The sequence below is a fragment of the Sus scrofa genome, chromosome 4 (assembly GCF_000003025.6).
Source record: "Sus scrofa isolate TJ Tabasco breed Duroc chromosome 4, Sscrofa11.1, whole genome shotgun sequence".
NCBI classification, from domain to species: domain Eukaryota; kingdom Metazoa; phylum Chordata; class Mammalia; order Artiodactyla; family Suidae; genus Sus; species Sus scrofa.
In genome coordinates, this window is record NC_010446.5 from 51188685 (window position 1) to 51211660 (window position 22976).

Sequence of the window (22976 nt, forward strand, 5' to 3'; positions counted from 1 at the left end):
GAATGGGTGGAGGTATCCCATACCCTGGGCAAAACAATGGAGGTTGGGAGAGGTAGCTTATCAGGTTCTGGGTGAGCAAGAAGGAGGAGGAGGGAAGGGTCAGCAAAAGAGAAAAGAGTGAGAAGCATAAGAGAGGCTCCGAATTTAGATAAATGTTTCTGCTGAGAATTGGGGCTGGGCATTGGGTAATATCAGAAAAGAATGGCTAAAGGGTATTCCTGATGAGGTGCAATTTAGAGGGGTTGTTAAGGGTTTGAATATTAGGCTGTAAACCCCCCAAGAGAGACTTGAGAGAGGTGCATGAGGTCTGTAAATTCAGGTAGTGCCAAGTAAGTGGCCCCCATGTCAAAGAAGAAAGATCAGCTTACCTGCAACTAGCAGAGTTAACTGGGGCTCTGCCAGAGTGATAGGCCTGGGGGCCAGGGGGCCCAGGCACACTCAGTCTTCTACTGTCAGGCCAAAGAGGCTCAGCAGGTTGAGGTTCAATGACTCAGTTCTCTCTGCAGGGAAAGATGTAGCCTCGCCTGAGGGGGGTAGTCACAGCTGACCATCCAGTGTCCTCTCTTGCTGCATTTGAAACATGGGCCTGGATGGGCCTGAAGGGGCCTTGGGGAAGTTGTCCTTGTGAGAGAGTCCTGAATGACAGTTACCAGCATGTGCTATTTAGTCTGATCTCTTTTTAATTTTTGGCTTTTAGTCTCTTCATCCCAATTATTAGATACCTTGAAGGTGAGGCTCAAGAAATGCCATTGTGGGGTTTGAGGGCCATCGCCCAGTTTTTGTAGTTTGTGCCTTATGTCAAGCACAGACTAAGAGATGAAGTGAGTGTTTAAGAAAAAACTTCCTTCTCCTGAGGAAGGGTCTAAATTTGTATATATTTGGAGAGTCTCCATTAATCGAGAAAGAGGGCAGGGTTTTCATCTGGGCCTTGGCATTTTTCTTTTAGTTTTTCATAGCTAACAGCTCTGTATGCTGCTTTCCGGAGTCCTGCTGTGAGACAAGTTGCCATGTGACTGGTGTCTGTGGCCGGGGAATCTACCTGAGAGTCCCAGTTTGGGTCCTGCCTGGGGACGGCTGCCGCCCCAACCAGCTGGTGTTACCTTGCCAGTGGAGGTGGGCCTGAGTGGCTAACCATACCCTTTCCTTTTCCTCGGGGGAGAGGGTAGAGGATAAGATGCTATAGATGTAGTTCCAGGTAAGGTCATAGGACTGAGGGAGATATTTGAATCCTTTAATGTAAGTGGAGGGGTCAGAAGAGAAGGAGCCTAATCTTTTTTCAAGTTGAGAGAGGTCAGACAGAGAAAGGGACATGGACCCAGATAATCCCTTCAGTTCCTGCAACTTCCCTTAAAGAAGTAAAGGAAATGGTTGGGAGGGGTCTTTGGTGTTAAGTTTGCTGAGGGAGGAATGCACAAGGCCTAGTTGGTAAAGCAAAACCGATTTCTTAAGGCATCAGAGGGGCACAGGCTGAGCTCAAGATGGTGCCAGTTCTGACTCTCAAGAGGTGCTGAGCTTATAAAGGAACTGTGGTGAGAATCTGTGGCTGGAGTTCATGGGGGAAACTTGGGGCAGGAATGACAAAGGAGGAGGAGGGGAAGGTCAAGAGGGGTGGTGGGGAGGGGTAGATGGTCGAGTCCTGTGACAGAGGGCAGTTAATCCCTATAGGCGTTTGATCATGCTCCATATTCCAGGAAAGGGTGTAGATCTTGTGCTGGGCGTAGGCATGTCTGCAGCAGATCTCCAAGGTGAACAGCCACATTCGGGGAGGCGGGGGGGTCTGTCTCCATCCTCCGGGGAAACTATCATTTGGAGGCAGGAGGTTGGGATACTCCAGGACCATGTATGAGAGGGGAGAAAGAGGGGCTGGGATCTGGGTTAGGATTGGGAGAAGCTGAGGAAGCCAAGGACGGAGGAGAGGAGGATTGTGAGTTGCTGGGAGGTCTGGCTGCACGGAGAGGGTTATGTGGAGGAGGATGATGATCTGCAGGATCAAAGGAGGAGATGTCAGAATTGGAGGGAGGCAGTTGTAAATCTTCTGAATGAAGGAGAAGAATTTGAAAGGTGGAGCAAGAAGAACAGCCTAGGGTTGGGAGCAGAGGGTAAAGAAGGCCTGCACGTAGGGAACTTTGAACCACCTGCTGTTATGGTGCAAAAGTTGTCGAGGTCATGCAAGGTATTAGAATCAAAAGTGTTGTTTTGGGGTCATTGAGAGCCATTATTCCATCTGTATTGTGTCCAAGCAGTATTACAAATTTATTTATTTGTCTTTTATCTTTTTAGGGCTGCAACCATGGCATATGGAGGTTCCCAGGCTAGGGGTGGAATCAGAGCTACGGCCCCTGACCTACACCACAGCCACAGCCACACCAAATCTGAGCTGTGTCTGTGACCTACACCACCGCTCACAGCAATGCCGGATCCTTAACCCACTGAGCGAGGCCAGGAACCAAACCCACGTCCTTATGGATGCTAATTGGGTTCATTAACCACTGAGCCACAACAGAAACTCCCAGTATTACAAATTTACAATACTTGGACCTAATATCTCCTCTCAGTCCGAGGATATCTATATTTCATAAGAGGCATCCAAGAGGTATGTTCCCGGAGGAGTAGAGGAAGTGTTGCCATGATGAGAAAGAAAGAGAGGACTGTGCCTTGCCTATTCATACATGTTGGGCTTCAAAGCCCCTTCAAGGAGATTGAACTCAGGCTCTGGTCAAGACAAGAATTACCTTTATCCTCTCTTTCTTTTTGGAAACACCTGGACCCCTCCCTAGGGTTGTAATGGGAAAGTACAGGACTTTGTAATCAGGGCCAAGGATATGGATAAGTTCAGCTATAGACACCCCCAAAGACCAGATGATACAGGTGTCAGCAGACACAGACTAAAACCAGGGCCATCCTAAGCCAGCCACTCCACAACAGAAGCCAAAAGTCACCAGAAGACCTCTTACAGGTCCCGGTCTGCCCCCATCACCTAGACATGACATCTGTGTGGGCCCATGTCAAAGTCGATATAGGAAACCTGGAAGAAAACTGCTTCAACCAGAATCGATTGAGATGCTATTTGGTGGCAGGTTTGAGTTTTCAACCACCCTGTCACCACTACATGGCAACTTGTGGATGAGGGTGGGCATGGGGAAGATGAGCCTTCCTACAACTTTTTATTTTCTGCACACAAAGCGCAGGATATGTGTGTGACAGCACCACACCCACTCACTCCCCTCTTTTCAGATCTAGGACAAAGTTCACTCCCCTCCAAAGGCTTTTCTTGACTAATTCCATCCCACAGATATTTACCAAGCACCAGCTTTGTACACAAGCCCGGTTGCCTGGTGGTGAAACAAAGGCTGCCCTCCCAGAGCATCCAAGACTGCAAGGGAGATGAACATGTCATGATTGTTGTCCCAGGTGGAGGAAGGCTCAGTGTTTGTTGTTCGAAGCCACAGATTCACAAACTCCTGAATGAGAGACTGAGCATTGGTGTTACGAGCTGATGTTAGGTTTGGCATCCAAGAACGGGTGTTTCACTCCCTAGAATAGGGAGTTCCTACTGTGGCTCAGCGGGTTAAGAACCCAACTGGTGTCTACAACTATATAGGTTCAATCTTAGGCATCACACAGTGGGTTAAGGATCCAGTGTTGCCATGAGCTGTGGTGTAGGTTGAGACATTTCTGTGTCTGTTGCATAGGCTGGCAGCTACAGCTCCAATTTGACACCTAGCCTGGTATCTTCCATATGCCATAGGTGCAGCCCTAAAAAAAAATTAAAAAATTTTTAAAATAAAATGTAGTACACTAATACCAATTTTGATATCCCTTAAGATATCAAAGTGAATGCTGTTTAACACTTGTCTTTGGAGAAATAAATGCAATCAAAATCCTCAGTATTTAAGATAAAATTATTTTTTCCTGCCTCGCAACATTACTTTATTAATACTTCTCAAATTGGGGCTACCTGGGTCCCAGCAGATATACCTGCTAATCAGAGGTGATAAGTTACCTTCCCCCAGTGCCAGTTTTATTAATTGTAGTCAGCCAGCTAAAATATCTTATATTAAAAGTGAAAGTGGCCATAACACAGAGTGGAATGGAAATGTTGTATAAATTTAACAAAATATGAGACTTTGAAGAAGCAATGGTCTGCTCCAAACCGTGCCTAAGGAATTTCTTCTCTGCTCTGAGGGATATTTTGATGGAACATTTGAAAAACATTGGTATACCTTAATAATTTGTGGAATTTTTTCATTTCTCAAAAAACTAAAGACAATAGTATCTCTTGATTCAATGTAATTCCAGCTGTGAGTGATGTAAAATGTTTTCATTGCAGAACTTAGAGATCATCTATTATGTACATGATAATTCATCTTAACTCAGTTGTTGACAAGTTTCTGTTTCCATATATAAGTGTAAACCAATCAGTAAAAATATGCACAAATTAAATTAATCATTTCATATTTAGAAGAGGGCATTCCTGTTGCGGCGCAGGGGAAATGAATTCAACTAGGAACCATGAGGTTGGGGATTCAGTCCCTGGCCTCGCTCAGTAGGTTAAGGATCCGGCGTTGCTGTGGCTCTGGCGTAGGCTGCCAGCAACAGCTTTGATTAGACCCCTAGCCTAGGAACCTCCATATGCTGCAGGTGCAGCCCTATTAAAAAAAACAGACATATTTAGAAGAGGCCCTAGCAGCTCACCTGGAGTAGCTTTACTTTTAGTTCATACCCAGTTCTTTTAAAGGTTAGCTTTGTGGGTCCTAGACCCAAAGCAGTCGACCAGAAATTAGAGAAGCCTTGTTCCACATAAACTGTTATTTGCAAATGTCACCATTACTGTTTAGAAATATGTAAATACCTAAGTTTTCTTTTGAGAAAAACTATCCACCTATTTAAAAAAACCTGCCTTGACAAAAACAGTTCTGGTTTGACAAATCCTTTTGTTTCTTTAAGTGATGAGTGTATGCAAGGTGAACCCTTGATGAGCCAATGTTGCACTGTGGGTACTTATCTATGTTGGTAGGCTATTATAACAGAAGACACTGTATATAAAAATGCTGTTTGGAAGCAATATTTGCAGAACAAGCAAACTTCTCTATCTTTATTTAGAAAAAATGAAATGAGTTTTTGTTGCTAAAAATAAACTTTTTTGTTTCTTTTTCTAAGAAAAAATGAGACTCACACATACACACACAAAAAATTTTTAAATGTGTTATTTTTGACCACCTCTTATATACCAGACATTACCTCATATAATTATGAATACCCTGGGTGTTATCCTCTTTTTACACCTGGTATCAGAGAGATTAAGAGGAGCTGGGTTTCAAAACAAATAATCAAATGCCAAAGCTTATGATCTTTCTCCTACACAAAACTCAGCTTAATTCTGTAGGAAAGACCTGAGAGTGAGTTTAGAGAGTCATCTATCTCTGATAACAAAGAGGTTTTATTCACTGGAGTGTGGAATCTGAGTTCTACATTGAACTTGGCTTCCCAGAATAGCTCATTAGCCAAACAGCCCATGGTCTGGGCAGGAAGCTAAATCCAAAGCAGCCGAAATAGCGGGAGATTGGTATTTCATCTATTCATCTCCTTTCTACTTGTAGTAGGTATAATTTACCTTTCCAAGAGTCAAATGACTCTTACTTCTGGGTACCACTTGGGTTCCCTTTATGAATGAAATGGATTTTTATTTACTGTATTTCCAAGGAGCGTATGTTGATTCAGGGTGTATGCCCTCGCTGCTCCTGCTTTTCATGTCACCAGTTCCTCTACTGCAGGTTCGATCCAGACAAGCTTCTCAAGGAGATTGCAGAGCAGGTACTCAGAAAGCACTTAAAACAGTGCTTGGAAATAATAAATGATCTTCAGGGTTTTTGCTTTTATGGAGACTCATTCAATCGTAAGTAAGCCAATTATGATGGCTTACAGTGAATTAAATCAAATTATAAAAATAGACATTTTCTCCTCTACTATAACCCATTGCCCAGTACAAAATAACCCAAAATAGAATTCTGGATTTTATTAGAGAATGTATCTAAAATACAATATTTATTAAGTTATGATATATTATTTGAATGTAAATATACTCTGTATCACAACTATAACAATTTTTACAGATAATACTTCATTTATATCTCCAGAGTTCAAAAGTCACTAAATTATGACATAATTCAGATGTAAGATAACATTGCTACAAATATATAAGAATTAAAGTTTTTTCTTTAATATATCATCTGGGAATCACAAACATTTATTTTCTCTGATATACATTACATAGGATCATGATGACTTTACCTGATTTATATTACACAGCTCAGTTTATCTCATTATATAGATTTGTACTCATCCTACTTTCTCACTGTTTAAAAATGGCATTTCAGTGAACAATTGTGAGTGCTCATTATCCCACGTGCTATGAACAACATCAAGGTACTTCTCTCCTACTCCATATATTATATTCTCCATTAGAGAAAAGCTACTACCATAAGCAAAGCACAAATCACAGCAATTCTGCCAAGCATAACAATTGGTCTAGGTTTTCACATTTCAGTAGTAAGCATGTCAGGTGAGAGATGAAGGATCTAGAAAACCAGATGCATGGCAGCCAGAGACCAGTTCACCAAGGTGGATTTGTGCTAAGGGAAAGCCAAAGATTCTTCGCTGGACGCTGTCTCTAGGACCATCTTATTGGAAGGAAGCTCTGATTTGTCTATTTTTCAGTGGCTGAGTTGGGCGCCAGTTGTCCACCATCGGGTGTTCAGGTTCACCCTCCTTGTTGAAGTTCAGGGTGCGGAATTTCATCATCTAAAAGACAAAAGCAAAGATGACAAGATGAAAAAGTTTCCCAAAAGTATTCAATTATGTGCTTGTATTAAATCTTAAAATACAATCCCTAAGACTCACAGTACCATGTATCAATGTTCAAGATTTAATTTGTCGCCCCATAGCTATATAATCACATAGAGATTACATATGTCTGCTTTTATATAACAAATCCATTTCTAGAAAATACATACAAAATATTGCCATCATTTGAAAGGAAATTTTCAGTGAGCTTGTTTTTTCCTCTTTCAATTCCATAATCCCTATAAATATACTTCTGGGATGTAAAGTAATAATAGCAATTCTGGATCCAAGTTAAAGTTTCGTGGTTTTTTTTGCCACAGGGAAGATAAACTACAACATCTGTACGATTAGATAAAGTGGGATCTGCAAGCTCCAGGACCAAATGATGGGCTGACCTCTCTGCTTAAACATATAGAAACACAGCAATGAATTTGCTTAGGCTGGGACTTCGAATCCTTATCTTTGGTTAATTATGACTCCTTTTTAAATTTGTCTCAGTTCCCAATGCCGTGATGTAACATGTGCAACCCTGAACTAGTCTCTTCCTTCTCTGAGGTTGTTTTTGCAAAGTGGCATGTCCCTTTCCCTAAGCAAGACTTGACTAAAATGAAGAAGGGTGTTGGGGAAGTAATGTAGCCTCCTATGAATCAATGGCCTTGAACCTGATCTCTCTGGTCCACTAATATTCCCTCAGTCACCCCCTAAGGAAGTCAATGTCCATGTAAGTTAACTACTGTAACATGTACAACAATTGTCACTACAAGGCATCAGTCACTTGATTGGCACAAACTACACTGTATATGAAATGTAAGTGCGTCAAGTGTGTCTGGTCTAAGCTAACTCAACCTGCAGTGAACTTTTTTTTCTTCTTGCTTTTTAGGGCTGCACTTGCAGCATAAGGAAGTTCCCAGGCTTGGGGTCAAATCAGAGCTGAAGCTACCAGCCTACACCACCAGCCCAAGCAACATGGGATCCGAGCTGCAACCTAGACCATAACTCAAGGCAACACCAGATCCTTAACCCACTGAGCAAGGCCAAGGATCAAACCCACATCTTCATGGATACTAGTCAGTCATTACTACTGTGCCACAACAAAAACTCCATGGACTGACTTTTTTTTTTTTTTTTTTTGCTTTTTAGGGCCGCATTTGTGGCATATGGAGGTTCCCAGGCTGGGGGTCAGATCAGAGCTACAGCTGCCAGCCTATGCCACAGCTGTACCAACGTAGGATCTGAGCCACATCTGCGACCTACACCACAGCTCACAGCAACACCAGATCCTTAATCTAATGAGCAAGGCCAGGAATCAAACCTACAACCTCATGGTTCCATGGAGTGACTTTTAATAGATACTTTTTCTGCAAAGAATGACTCTTATTTTCATCAGACTCCAGAAAAATATTTGGACATAAATAAAACTGCAGTAAGTTCTTAGTTAAGTGAGCAGGAGGCTAGGAATTATCACCAATACCTATGTACCTTGAATATAAAATCTCTTTCTTCTGGACTTCAGTTTCCTCACAGCTTAGCAAAAAAAAAAAAAAAAAGCATTTATCAGGTGACAGACACCTTTCCTAGGTAATCCTCAGTTTTAGCCAGTTTTGGAGGAGAAAAAATACTGCCTAAGGTTAACGGCTAACCACAGCAACTATTTATTCATTGCTGATTATCTCCTAAGCACCGGTGGCACAGCTAGAAGCAGCAGGAGGAGGATTAAACCCCAGGTCTGTCTGAGTCCAAAGGTAAAGCCCTTCTGCCTGGAATGAATATTCTGCTGTCTTTAGAAAACGGACCTGCCCACTGCTAACAGAGATGGGTTCTCTGAGCACAATCCACGTCACACTTTCCAGGAGAGGGGGGGTGGTCAGGGACCCTGGGTAGGTCCAGTAGTCCAAGCTTCCGGGGAGGAGGTCACGAGGGTCAAAGCCAGTGAATTCCACACTCTTACCCTGGAACAAGGCAAACACATGGGTTAAAAACGTCACATGACCAGAGTAGGCAGGAGGCCAGAGAAACAGAAATAATCTCCTCCAATAGCCAGAATACTTTTAATTTTTTTTTTTTTTTTTTTTTTTTAGGGCCTCACCCGCCCCGCGGCATATGGAGGTTCCCAGGCTAGGGGTCAAATCGGAGCTACAGCTGCTGGCCACAGCCACAGCCACAGCCATGCCAGATCCAAGCCGCATCTGCAACCTACAGCACAGCTCATAGCAATGCCGGATCCTTAACCCACTGTGCGAGGCCAGGGATCGAACCTGCAGCTTAATGGTCCCTAGTCAGATTCATTTCCGCTGTGTCACAACAGGAACGCCTTAATTTTTTTTAACTTTTTTAAAAAGAGAAGTTCCATGTTCACCAGAAATAGAATAATAAGCAATTAACAGAAGACATTTGACATACAAATTAGATATGTAAGGGAACCTGTTAATTTCACGTGTCCATTTTCTCATCTAGTCCTCTCAAATAATTCCTTATATTTTTAATTAACTGATCATAGCCAGTATTTACAGTCAAACCACTGCCACTGAAATGATGCAATTTTAGGTCACAGTAACATAAAATATAGTATCTTTGATGAGGAGGTAGTTGTCTTCATATTCCATTTGATGGCTGGGTCAGAACTGAAGACCTGCATTTAGTTTTGGACAACAGGCTTTTAAGGCAACAAAAGCAAAAGAGTTACCAGAAGTAACGAAGTTGCCACAAAGTGAAAACTGTCATGTGAGACTAGTTAAAGGGAACTCAAGATAATTAGCTTGGGGTAGGTGAAAGGCTGACAGAGGATCACATGGAAGAAAGATTAGGGTATTCTCTCTTTTTTTTTTTTGAGATATAATTGACATATTAATTTTAGGAATACAGTGTAATTACTTAGGATTTGAATACCCACAATATGTCTAGTCAACATTTGTCAACACATATACAGAATTTTTTTTCTTATGATTAAGAACTTTTAAATCTACTCTCTTGGCAACTTTCAAACATACAACACAGTGTCATTAAGTATGGCCACTATGCTGTACATTGCATCCCCAAGACTGACTTACTTTATAACTGGAAAGACTTATTTCCTTTATAACTGGAAATACCTTTTGACCCCTTCCACCTGTCTGGCCCACTCCCACTTCCAATCTTTCTCTTCATCCTTGAGCTGGTTTTGTTTATTTAGATTCCACATAAGAGTTCGTATGCTATTTGTCTTTCTGTATCTGACATCTCATTTAGCCTGATGCCCTCAAGATCCAGTCATATCGCCACAAATGGCATGATTTCATTCTTTTTTATGGCTTAATTCATTGTGTGTGTAATCCGCCTTTTCTTCATTCATTCACTATGGGATGCTTACGCTGTTCCTATCTTGGCTATTGTAAATAATTTTGCAATGAATATGGGGGTGTATATATCTTTTTAAATTCATGTTCAGATTAAATTTGGATCAGATTTATTCTATATGAACCAAAGGGCTCAAGCTCAGGGTAAAAGTGAGTATTTCAGAAGATATTTCAGAAGACAGATGCTGCTTCAATTTCAGGATGAGCTTTATAAAGTCAGGTTGCCACTGGCAATGGTAGAATTTAAGCAGATGCTCCATGACCTCCACAACTGTGCTGGAGAGAGGATTTAAACATGAATTCAAAGAGGTCATAGAATACAAATTTCCACGAAGCAGGAGCTTATTCTCCGTGTTCACCATTGTATTTCCTAGATTAACAAAGTGACTGGCATGCAGTAAGTACTTAACAAATATCAGCCGTATGAATGAGTAAATAATTTGACCAGATGATCTTTCAGTCTCCTTGCAATCATGAGATTCTCTGACTCTTGCATACGGATGTCCAAATGATGGGAAGCAAGATTCAATAAATACAAGCCTTTAAAATTATACAAGCATTAAGATCAACTTTTGGATAAATATAAGTAAACATATAAGCAACATTTTCCCTTTGTTAACTGCTCATCTAAGCACCACACATAAAACCAAGACTACTCAACTTACACAAAAGAATTTTCAAAAATTAGTGGAGTATGGTACCAGAAACAATAGATACCTTATTGAGGTGGCAAAAACTTCAACTGTACCTTTGTTTTAATGGAATCCAGAACATCAACGATTTTCTGGAGGCCTGGCTGAGCATTGCCAATCTATAGAAAGAAACAAAGGACAAGATAGTGTATTCCAGTTGGCACTTCACCAGTTTTGATTTGGGCAGCTCTACAGTAAAATTTCTCCAAATTGTGAACCAAAACCCATTGGTTGCTACATGACACCCATCAGTCTTAGTTTGGTTACACTGGCACCACAAACTTTCCTACTTTCATTGACAACATCCTTCTGCCTCTGGAAAAGGAGGGAAGCGGGCAGGGCACAACCTCTAAAAGAATGACATACCCATTGAGGACATGATATAAACTGCTTAGAACCAACAAGGCCCAAGACAGTGAAAGGTTTGACCTCCAGTGGACCCTGAGCTCATTATACACTCACTGTAATACATTAGCAGTGAAATGATATGCCCACAGTTGCCATGGCAGTTCTCCAAGGCCAACAATAAAAGTCCAAAAAGTGGGTGCTGGCCCAGTTCCTGGAAATCCCTGCCCCTTCCCCAAAAAGTTGGAATAACTCCCTCTCATTAGCCTCTGAAATTACCCAGCCCCATAAAAACTCGCCTTTTGGGACTTTTACCTTCTGAGATGACCCACACTTTGTCTATCTCTCTCAATAAGTCTGCTTCTTACCTATCACTTTGCCTCTCGCTGAATTCCTTCTGCACTGAGACATAAAGCATCTGAACTTCAGTAAATCCTGGGACCAAGTGTGTGATTTTAATTAAAAAAACAGTGGGTTCAAATCCCAATCTGAGTCTTGGCTGGGTTAGAGTCCTAGTACATGGGTTCAAGTCCCAATCTGAGCCGTGGGGTTTCACCTTCACGCCTACAGTTCCCCTGAAACTACCCTGTCAAACGTCACCAGTGACCTCCAATGCCCAAAACAAAGATCACCATTCAAGTACTTACCTTGATCTTCATACAGGATTTTGCACAATTATCTTCCCTCCTTTGTAAAATTCTCCCCTCTTATGGCTTTCCTTCTACCCTCCAGCCTCTAAAATATCCCTTAACTCTTGAATACCTTTTTAGTTATTTAATTAGCATCTTTCCTTACAGTTTGTAGTTCCTTAGGGTTGCTTGTGCAGCAGCTCTATCCTCTCCCTCTTCATGCTTTCCTTGGATGATTTCACAAATAGTTGTACCTTCCACCTTGACAAATGATTTCTGGACCCATGACTCTCCAGCCCAGACCTTTTTCCACTGGGTTTACAGGTGCCCAGAGGGCAACTTAACCTGTATGTCCTGCTTTTGTTGCCTGAATTCTTCAATATGGGGTTGCTGTCCTTCACTCCAAAACCTGGTCTTAATTTAGCATTGCCTATCAAGGAATAGTGCTCTCTAGCTTAAGCTTGAATTAAAAAAAAAAAAAAATACTAGTTTTCATCCAAAGTATACCTCTTTCTCATTTCATAATTCAGCTGTATACATGGTTCACATTTACATCTAAATGGTACCCCCTGGACTTGTCTTTTTGACCTCCATGTCTACTGCTACTAGCGGATATGGAAGGAAAATAAACATGAAAATACTTCAGAGCCAAAGGCATTTCCTAGGCTCTATGTTGAATGTCTTGTTTGTTAGGAATGTTCTGTCCCCTTAACCTTTCTTGAAAACAGGGGGAAAAAAAGAATTAGGCCATCAACCAACCTTCAAAAAAACACCCAAAACAGCCAGTCCATCAGGCTGTTGTGCAGCTTCTCCAAAGTCCTTGTATTTGGTGTTCCAATGAACCAAGTGTAGCTAAAGCAGGAGACAAAACCACAAACAAATGATTTACATGATAAAAGCCTACAGAGCTATCTAAGGCTCTTTTCTTTGTAGCTAGAGGTTACCAAAGAAAAGGAAAAAAGTGGATAAGTTTAAATCTAAACTTAAAAAAATATTCTAATTATCCACCACTTGGCAGGGTAGCAAGTGATTTCATTGACTCTAAGACAATATGCGACTCTAAGAGTTGCATATTTTTGAGGGAAGACACAAGGTTTATTTCTAGATTTACATTAAAACAGGATCCTCCGGTTCGAATTCATTAACTTTGTACAAACGGTGTCCAAAGAAGTTGTAGAGAAAGTTTTGTAGTCTTAATCGTAATATCACAAACAAAGGTTGTAAGAAGCAAATGTGAAGATCCTTTGTAAAAGAAGTGGTTTGCTTGGTCTGAGTTTACAAAATGAAGCTTTTGAAAGAACAAAAAAAAAAAAAAAAAGGTCTTACCTCTGCAGCATATTTCTTTTTATCCACAGTATGCTCAGAACCTTGCCCATCAGATGAACCCCAGTGAAAGTGAAACTGAATCAATCTGTAAGTGCCAGCAAGAGGTCCACCTTCCAGCACTAAAAATAAAAAATATATATGTTTACACATAAACACATGCACATGAAACACACACTACTGAACATGACATGATTTAATCACATTTTATAGGACTAAATGTTGCCTAAAGCAACATTTTCACTCTGTGAAAATTAAATCCAGAACTCAGGTTTAGTTGACAGCACTGAACAAATGATTTCATGTTTTTTTCCCTTCACTTGTGCTGACTGAGGGATGGATACTTTTCCCATCTGTTTTCTGAGCACAGTGATACTTGTCTCCTGGCTTTGTTTTGAAATCACAGGTCCAGGTTCAGAGAGAGGAAATTTTCAGGGGAACTATTAATTCCAATGTGAATCAGTGAGGAAGTGCCTGCAGCAGCTTGCTACTGCTGGTCTGCTGTACACCCCTGCAAGCACAGTCCAAGGACTGACCTTCAGCTGGCTCTACTGACCTCTGATATCAGTTTTTATATATCAAAACTTATGAAATAATAAGCATACTCTTGATCTTCAGGGTATATAATCAATTTTCCTTGCACAGGCTTCCCAAATTCTTTAGAATTTGGATGGTCGCAGCTACTAATTATCTTTATAGCCTCAAAATGTTCTCTTTAGACTCTCTGACCTTTATTTTCTCATCTGTAAAATGCATACATTCAATTATTTACTCTTCACTAAGAATCAATTGATCATCCTTGAGATGCAGTGCATAGTGTTTTCTAAAAATTCTAACTTTCAGGAGTTCCCATTGTTGTGCAGTGGAAGCGAATCTGACTAGTCATCATGAGGTTGTAGGTTTGATCCCTGGCTTCACTCAGTGGGTTAAGGATCCAGCGTTGCCATGAGCTGTGGTGTAGGTTGCAGATGCAGCTGCATTGTAGCACAGGCCGGCAGCTGCAGCTCTGATTCGACCCCTAGCCTGGGAATCTCCATGTGCTGTGCCTGCAGCCCTAAAAAGCATAAAATACATAAATAAATAAATAAATAAAAATAAAAATTCTAACTTTCATAACTATCCCATGATTCTATTGTTCTGGTATGAATGTAACTTTGTTACAGTAAAAACCATACTAGGAATCACATTCTTAGACTACAGTCTATCTGTAGATGATTAATAAGCTGTCTTAAGAGGGGATTAAAATAGTAAGAAATCACTGTTTCCCCTAACCCTCACCAGAAGCCTCTTACCTAACTTACATGTACTAATGGGATTTAACGAATATATTTAAAAGCTTTTACAATTAGTTTAATTCTACTACTTCAATTTTATTTCTCTAGACTGGGATTAGATTATCTGTTGCTATAAATTTATTTTATCAGCTTTTGTTTATAATTCTAGAAAGTAATGAGCCCAAACTTACTGTGCTTTGTAAAACCAAGGGACGAAGTCTGTACAATAAAGTCTGTTCGCTCAGCTTCACCTAAATATGCTTAGATGGTAGCAACACTCATTCATCTATTCAAAGAAAAGATAAAGCTGGCTGGAGGATATTTAGGGGGTTGGGCCTTTCTGTGGCTCCTGATATAACCTCTAGCTGCCAGCTCTGTCTTACAATAGGCCAGGAGAAGAAAAGAATTAAAACGAAGAGAGAGAACAAGTTAAAACGAAGAGAGAGAACAAATTACAGATCTACTAAGAAACCTGAATTTGGATGTATTCTGAAAATTACATCTCTTGAAACTTAAAAACAACTTATTATAAAAGTACTTTTAAAAAATCTGATAGGGAAAGAATTACCCATATACCCCCAAATAGACTTTTTCCAAAAGGAAGGAATTTTCATGATGATATATCCTTAAAACAAAAGAATATATGTTTACAAAGTGAATTGATACCAAAACTAATTCCTTTATAACTACTTTTTTAAACTGGCTGATCATAAAAACCATTTGTAACATCACTTATTCAGCCAAGTGGTAGAATTAGTTAAATAAAATCATATTAAGCATCTGAGGTAACTGATCTTATTTTAGAAATGATTTGGAATTAGGCAAGAGTATATGAGCTTTTATCAAACAAGCCTTGCTAATACTAAGAAAGAAAGTGAGAGAGAGAGAGAGAGAGAGAGAGAAAGGAAGAAAGAAAGAAGGAAAGAAAGAAATGCTCTGGATTCAATGATGAAACACATTCACTGCTAATCTATTATTCCCAGATACCTGTTTGAGCTCCCATTAAAATAAAACTATGTTGCTATGTAGATTAGAAGCCCATTATAACTAGGAAAGGTTATTGAATTGTTAGTTTAACTGCCACAAAAAAAAGCAGCATTTCTGGTCTTCTTCAACTAACTGGTTATTTCTCGCAAATTTTTATCATGGAGTTTAGTCAGTGAAATCCCTCAAAACATTGTTATAATAATAAATTGCCATAAACTCTAATAACGATAGCATTCATCTTTTTATTTGAGAAATAGGAAAGACCAGGTTAAAGACAGGGAGTTTGCACTATATGGTAGATCTACTTAATTTGTTCATTTCATGCTACTTTCTAAACTATCCCAGGAGTTCCCGTCGTGGCACAGTGGTTAACAAATCTGACTAGGAACCATGAGGTTTCGGGTTCGATCCCTGGCTTTGCTCAGTGGGTTAAGGATCCGGCATTGCCGTGAGCTGTGGTGTAGGTGGCAGATGCGGCTCGGATCCCGCGTTTCTGTGGCACTGATGTAGGCAGGTGGCTACAGCTCCGATTAGATCCCTAGCCTGGGAACCTCCATATGCCGCGGGAGCAACCCTAGAAAAGGCAAAAAGACAAAAAAAATAAAAATAAAAAATAAAAAAACTATCCCAATTAAAAAAAAAAGTTTTCTAATGCAAAAATAACTTTTAAAAATAACAGAAATTGCTAACTGCATGTTTTTTTTCCTCTGTAAAATCTAGCTATGTTAGTGAGGCTCGGAAGAGTCAATGATTTATTGGGGCACAGAAATCTGTTCCCCAAGTGATGGAGACACATAAATGGGATTCTCTACTCAAAGACACAATATCTTTTCCAAGACTCCTCCAAACTTAATTTAATCCAAATCTCAAAACTGGGAGCCCAGATAGATTTTAACTATTATGATTTTCCAATCAGTTGTACATACCATATATAAAACACAAAATAAGCACTAAATATTATCTATATTATTATCTATCTATACATATTACTTATGTATATTATATGAAAATTGTGAAAATTAAGTCATTCAAATATTATGAATTAAATCAGATACTTAGGCAAATTAAAAATAAAAAAGGAAGATTTATTAATATAAATAAACTATTTCTCCATTAAAAACATATTTCTAGCAGGTGAATAATCTTCTCTATGAATAATTTAGAATTTATTAAATATGTTTTTTTTTTTTTTGTCAGTGGCCAATAATCCTATGGCTACCTACTAAGGTTAAAAAAAACAAGGTCAATGTAGACAAATCTGAAAAAAGGATGCCCACATTCCATTCTTTTAAAATAGTGAAAATATTTGGTTGTCACTTTCACTAGTGTAAGCAAAATTAAAATTCAAAGGAAAAGGGAGTTCCCCTGATGGCTCAGTAGTTAAGGATCCCATGTTGTCACTGCAGTGGCTTGGGTAGCTGCTGTGATACAGATTTGATCCCTGCCTGGTCCAAGAACTTCCACATGACTGCAAATGAGGCCAAAAAAAAAAAAAAAAAATCAAAGGAATATAAGTTTTTAGTTGCAAGTATGTGGCAATTTTATGAGAACAAAAGCAAGAAACTCTCTGACATGAACATAATGAAATACAGTGTCTAGAATGTTTTTTTTTTTTTTTTTTTTGTCTTTTTGATATTTCTTTGGGCTGCTCCCAGGGCATATGGAGGTTCCCAGGCTAGGGGTCCAATTGGAGCTGTAGCAGCTGGCCTATGCCAGAGCCACGGCAACACAGGATCTGAGCCGTGTCTGCAACCTACACCACAGCTCACAGCAACACCAGATCATTAACCCACTGAGCAAGGGCAGGGACCGAACCCGAAACCTCATGGTTCCTAGTTTAATTCGTTAACCACTGCGCCACTACGGGAACTCCCGGTTTTGTCAGTTTGATAGAAGCTTAGTGTCCTGCTCACAGCATTAACATTATGCAGGACAAGCCCTCCCATTATGTTTCCTTTTAACTTATCATTGTTTGTGAAAGGAAAATGTTAAAGTTCCAAAAGCAAATCCCTGATGATACTCAAGCAGAACTCATGCATGAAGGTCCATTATATCATACAAACAATGGTCTACTTGAAATGAGCACAGGTGAACTCAGCTTCCTTCCTTCTCTTTCTTGAAATAATAAAAACAGATTTTAAAATTTTCAACTTCTAAAAAACAGAAACGATATGAGAGTTATGGGTTGGCCTAGTAATTCGAGCATTGGTTTTTCAATATTTGCCTCTAACTTTGCAATAAAGCTGGAGAGTGTTAAACTCATTAATAAAAGTTAATAAGTTAGCAGGAGTTAATAATTTGACTACCATTCTTTTCTCCCAGAAAAAGCAAGTAATAAAAGATCTCAAGCAGGGAGAGTTATTTTTTAATAATTAAAAAAATCTAATAGGATTAACAATTTTTCATTAATTTAAGGTAGTTCATTTTTAAAGGAATTCAGAAGATTGATGAGAGCTTTAACTCAAGCTTCTAGTTAAAGCTTATTAACTGCACATTTAAAAAGAATTCTCTGAAACTGAAACATAGCAGTAAATTCTATCAACTCAGTTTCTGATACACAAGTATTTTAAGTTTGGATATAACATTTAGGATATACCTGAAAATCTGTCTATGAGAAGTTCTAGAAGACTGAAATCTCGCTGAAGGGGAAAAAAAGTAAATGAACTGCGAGGCATTTAAATGTAGAAAAATAAAGTATATCTAAACGTGTGAACATTGTATAAATAATTCCTAACAAAAAGAGACGACAAACTGTCGATTTTAAGATATTGAGTGACCAAAATGAAAAATTATTTTTAGACCTAAGTAAGCAGAAAAGTCTATCAGTTTTTTCCAATAGGTACAGGTGGGTACCCAGTAAATACTATGATTGTCATTCAAAGATTCTTATTCAATTTCTATTTCTAAGTGGCTGCCATTTAGGCTCACTCCAACCACTAGGAAGGAGACTATGAGCAAGTAACTTAAACTCTTGAGCATTCTGTTTCTTCATGTTTATTTTAAGAGAGTTTGACTAGAGTATCTCTACCATTTGTTCTAACTTGAGAGTCTAGGGTTTTCAAAAAAAAGAAGTCTAAAGGGTGTTTCTTTTCATAGCATGATTGATTTAGTTGTCTTTTGTCATCCTGTACATGTGTTTTAATATCAACATATATTATATTCTGCATTCTAGGAAAAAAATGCTTCCTTGTTTAATCACAACAACTGAAAATGCTTAAGAGGTATGGACAAAATTACAAAGGAGTCTTTCATTTGTAAAGGAGAACAAGTCTTTCTAACATTCACTCCTCTTTCTTGTTTTTACAGTACCTCCTGCCTAGCTCTCAAGTCCCCTGTGTTTCCTACTTCCTTTAGACTGGAGTCTCCTCCGAGATACTGAAATTCGACAAGCCTCATCCTTCAAGCACAAACGTTATTTACCCTGAAAAAGTCTCTTCTGACTTGCTGACGTCAACTCCAAACCCGCTTCATGTTTCCATATTTCCCTGGAATACTTTCTTGTTGCACTTATCAAAGTGATTGTCTGCATCTATTATTTCTATGTCTTTCTATTTGAGGTGTCCCCAGCATGGGCCCTAGGGATACAGGAGAGGGACCAGGACTCAATCCTGTCCCCAAGATGCCTTGCTTATCTTGTATATAACTGGTGTTAGTAAGTTTGTTTTTGTTTTTGTTTTTTGCTTTTTAGGGCCACACCTGCGGCATATGGAAGTTCCCAGGCTAGGGGGTGAATTGGAGCTACACCACAGCCACAGCAACACCAGATCCGAGCCACATTTGTGACCTGCACTATAGCTCATGGCAACACCAGATCCTTAACCCACTGGGTGAGGCCAGGGATTGAACCCGAATCCTCATGGATCCTAGTCGGGTATGTTACCACTGAGCCACAATGGGGAACTCCCAGGAATTTTTTTAAAAATAAAAACTAGACAAACTCTACATCTGTTTCTAAAGACGTGGGTTTGAGCCTCTATCTTAACTACTTGGCTTTCACCTGTTTCACAATAGTGCAGTGGGTTACGAATCTGACTACAGCAGCTGAGGTGGCTGTGGAGGCTTGGATTTGATCCCCAGCCCACCAAAGTGGGTTAAATAAAGGATTTGGCATTGCTGTAGCTGAGCCAGGCATAGATTGTGGCTGTGGCTTGGATTTAACACCTGGCTGGGAACTTCCACAGGTACAGCCATAAAAAATAAATAAGTAAATAAATAAATACATAAATAAATAAAAATAAACACGGCCAGTTGCTTTAGTAATGTATGCGTTATGCACCAGGAGAAGTAGTTAGAAAAAAGTGGCTGGCTCTAATCAGTTACTGCTCATGTAGAATTCCATCAGACATATTCATGGTAAAACATATTACTGTGTAATAATGTCATATAGAAATCAGCACATAGTTTAATATAATAAATGGGATATTTGGGGAAATATAAAAGTAAGATTTTAAAATATCATCAAGTGATGGGAAGTAATCTTAAAGCTAATTAAAAACTTTCTTCAAAAATCTTATCAGAGGTGCAATAGCTACCAGGAATGGCCTAATAAAAGGCAGTTATATTGTGTGCAGACCTGATAACAGCAATGGTCATTTACTGAGGAACTGTTACGTGTCAGGCAACTGGTTTTATATGCCTTGTTTCATTTAATCCTTCTTCTGTTAACAGATGCTACTGCTATTCCAATTTTACACTAAGAAAACAAAAAATTAAGAGAGGTTAAGTTACTATCATTCCCAGGAAAGGAGGAAGGAAGAAGAAATTTTTTAAAACTGTACTGAATATATCAGATAACTATTGAAAAAGAAGAGTCAACTTGATTATAATGATTATAATACATTTATATGAGTACTATAGGTCACTACTTCAACATTTTGACAGCATTACTGAATGTTGTCTCCATCTTTTCTCATTTTGTCCCAGTGCTTCCCCTGCTTCCACACCACCACCACACAAAATGTGTTTGTAGTACCATTCATTCAATATCCTTCAGAGGAAACCACTCAGGAAAATAGGACATTGGCAATGAAATCAACCAGTGGGCAAAGAAGGCTGCTACTATGTCTGAAGGAGATTGTTCTCCTATTTCTAAGTAAGAAAAAAAAAAAGAAGAAGAAGAAGCAGCAGCAGCAGCATTCAATGGACATTCTGTAAACAGCTCTATTACAAATAAATTGTGGTAACTGGTTTTGTCATATAGGTTGAGTATGTCCACAAACTCTGAAACTTATGAAATAAATTTCCAGGTAGATACTAAGATATACTGCCACTTCTATCACTCTAGCCCAAGAAAATAGTCATAAATACAATGTTTCCAAGAATTTTAGCATTTTAATTGTCAGGTTTTTATCACTCTTCTCACTGCTACCTTGAAGATCACCCTAGGATGTGCTTTTTATAGTATAAGCATCAATTTTGGGAAACAAGTACTTTAGAAAGTCTTAAAAGTTCAGGTTTTGCAAATCCCATTGTTTCTGATCTCTATGCCAGGGGACCTTGCCTTCTGTGACTTTTCCCAAGCACATCACAGTTATTCAATGCCCTACATAGAAACCAGGAATTTTACAGGGAGAAGTGGCCCCTGCCACTTGCAAATAATTAGCCTACTTCTCAGAGACTGAACGTAATGAAGATTATCAGAGTGTAGTATTAAGAGGAGGGTCTTGCTGCTGCTTCTGTTAAGCTGCGAAAACAGCCACTGGCTGAAATGCACAAGTTATTTTTTAAACACTGACCGCCTTTGTCCTGGGAGCTATCAAACTCCACGTTGAAAGAGTGGCCGTTGTTGACAATTCTCTGAGAAGTCGCTTGCTCATAGCAAAGGGACAGAGGCTTCAGGGCAGGGTCGTGAACAGCTGTGCTGGTGTTGATGTCAACAGGGGACTGGCGATCTCCCTTGGCGATGGGGAAGTCCTTATGCCAGTGCTCAGGTCCTGAGATTGAAAAGAGACTGTGTGAACCCCCCACTGTGGGGAAGGACAAACCCAGACCCCTAGAAAAGAGCAATGGCTCTGGAGCCAATCTGTCTGGCTCTAATTTTGGCGGCATAATTAACAGCTGAATAACTTTAGTGAAACACAATCTGTGCCTTAGTTTCCTCATTTGTATTAAAGGTTGATGTGAGAATCAGAATCAATATACGTAAAAGCTTTTAGAACAAGTAGTGAGCACCATATAAATATTAGCTATTTTATGTTCCTTTTACTGCCATTGAGTGACTGACATTAGGCTTGTGATTAGGATTTGGACGATGCAAGCTCACTTAAGACATTCCAGCAGATGGGGATTCCTCTCTCTTGTCCTTTTACTAGATCAGTAAGGTCAGAATCACTGTTCAGGCAGGGCAACCCTGCTTTAATGGTTAGGATTCCCACGATCTAGAAAGCCCCAAACCCCCAAAGAGGCTCAAGGTGGTTTAGACACATTTTTCTCTTTGGTCTGCTGGTTCAGGAGAACCCAGATCTGTGACGCCGATAAAGCCGGGTTCCTGGTGACTTCCTAACATTAGAAGCGGAGAGACGAAGGAAAAACTCAGAAATCAGCGCAGTGGATTCAAACCACCCCAAGAAAATGCCCCGGGACACTTCGTGCTGAGAGTCTCAGCCACAAGTGGTGCTGAAGATGAACTGGGGGTAGGGTAAGGTAGGGGGAAAATAGGGTCCCCTAATTTCTCTGCGATCAATAACTAAAATGTATCGTTACAATTCGCCCTAGTTTCCTCCTGGGTCGGAATAGGATGGTCTCCGGCTCGTGACCCGGGAAGGGCTGTCCTTGGGTCCCACTGCTGCTTCTGCGCGCCCCCTTCCCCCGGCACCGCGCGCCACCGCTGGACGCAGGGATTCCTCGACAGTGGACTCCGGCTCTGAGCTGGGGGCATCCCGCGCCGGGGAGCCGCGGGCGCGCGGGCAAGGCGTCGGGGGCGCACCTGAGCCTCGGGTGCTCCAGGCGGCAGCGGGAAATAGCAGGTGCGTGCGCTGCTGGGCCCCAGAGGGGCCCGGAGCCCCAGGCGCAGACGCCGCCCCGCCCGCAGCCCGCACTCACCGTTGTGCTTGTCGTATCCCCAGTGATGGGACATGGTCGTGCCGCTGGTAGGGGCAGGGCAGGAGTTGGCGCCGGTCTAGCGGCGGCTGCTGGAGCGCCTGCACCGTATGTCCGCGGGTCGCGCCGTCGCTGGTATTTATAGGCTCCCGCCAACTTCGTGCTCGGGGGCGGCCGGGGGGAAGGGGCCCTGGGTGGACCTGGGCGACTGGGGGAGGAGGTGACGGGCGGAGGTGATCTCCCCGCGCTCGGGGCGGGCCAGGAGGGCGAGGCTCCGGGGGCGGGGAGAACGCCCTCTCGGCGGGCGCTGGGCCAGGTTCAGGAGCTCCTCTCCCGCCACTCGTCTCCCCTCGGCCTGCGGCCCGACCTCGGGTCCCGGCCCCGGGTCCCTGGGCCTCCACGAGGCTCCGTGCTCCCCGCGCGCGTGGCGGCGGCGGCTCCGGGGTTCCTGAGTCGGACTGGGCTGCGGAGCGTCTACACGCACCCCATCCCCCTCCGGAGCGCTGAGGCTGG

At 41.0% G+C, this 22976-nt stretch overlaps 1 protein-coding gene and 1 non-coding gene across 2 annotated transcripts; one reads left to right on the top strand and one right to left on the bottom strand.

The window, feature by feature from the left end:
* Positions 6002-22752, bottom strand: LOC100154873 (carbonic anhydrase 2). The gene is made up of 7 exons (XM_001927805.2): positions 22467-22752; positions 21161-21358; positions 13168-13286; positions 12601-12693; positions 10924-10986; positions 8637-8792; positions 6002-6801 (listed from the first exon to the last, which is right to left on the bottom strand). The coding sequence occupies exons 1-7, from the start codon at positions 22498-22500 to the stop codon at positions 6682-6684; spliced, it is 783 nt and encodes a 260-aa protein (XP_001927840.1). The 5' UTR covers positions 22501-22752; the 3' UTR covers positions 6002-6681.
* Positions 22899-22976, top strand: MIR9858 (microRNA 9858). The gene has a single exon (NR_128554.1). It is a non-coding gene; the product is annotated as a microRNA 9858 (primary transcript).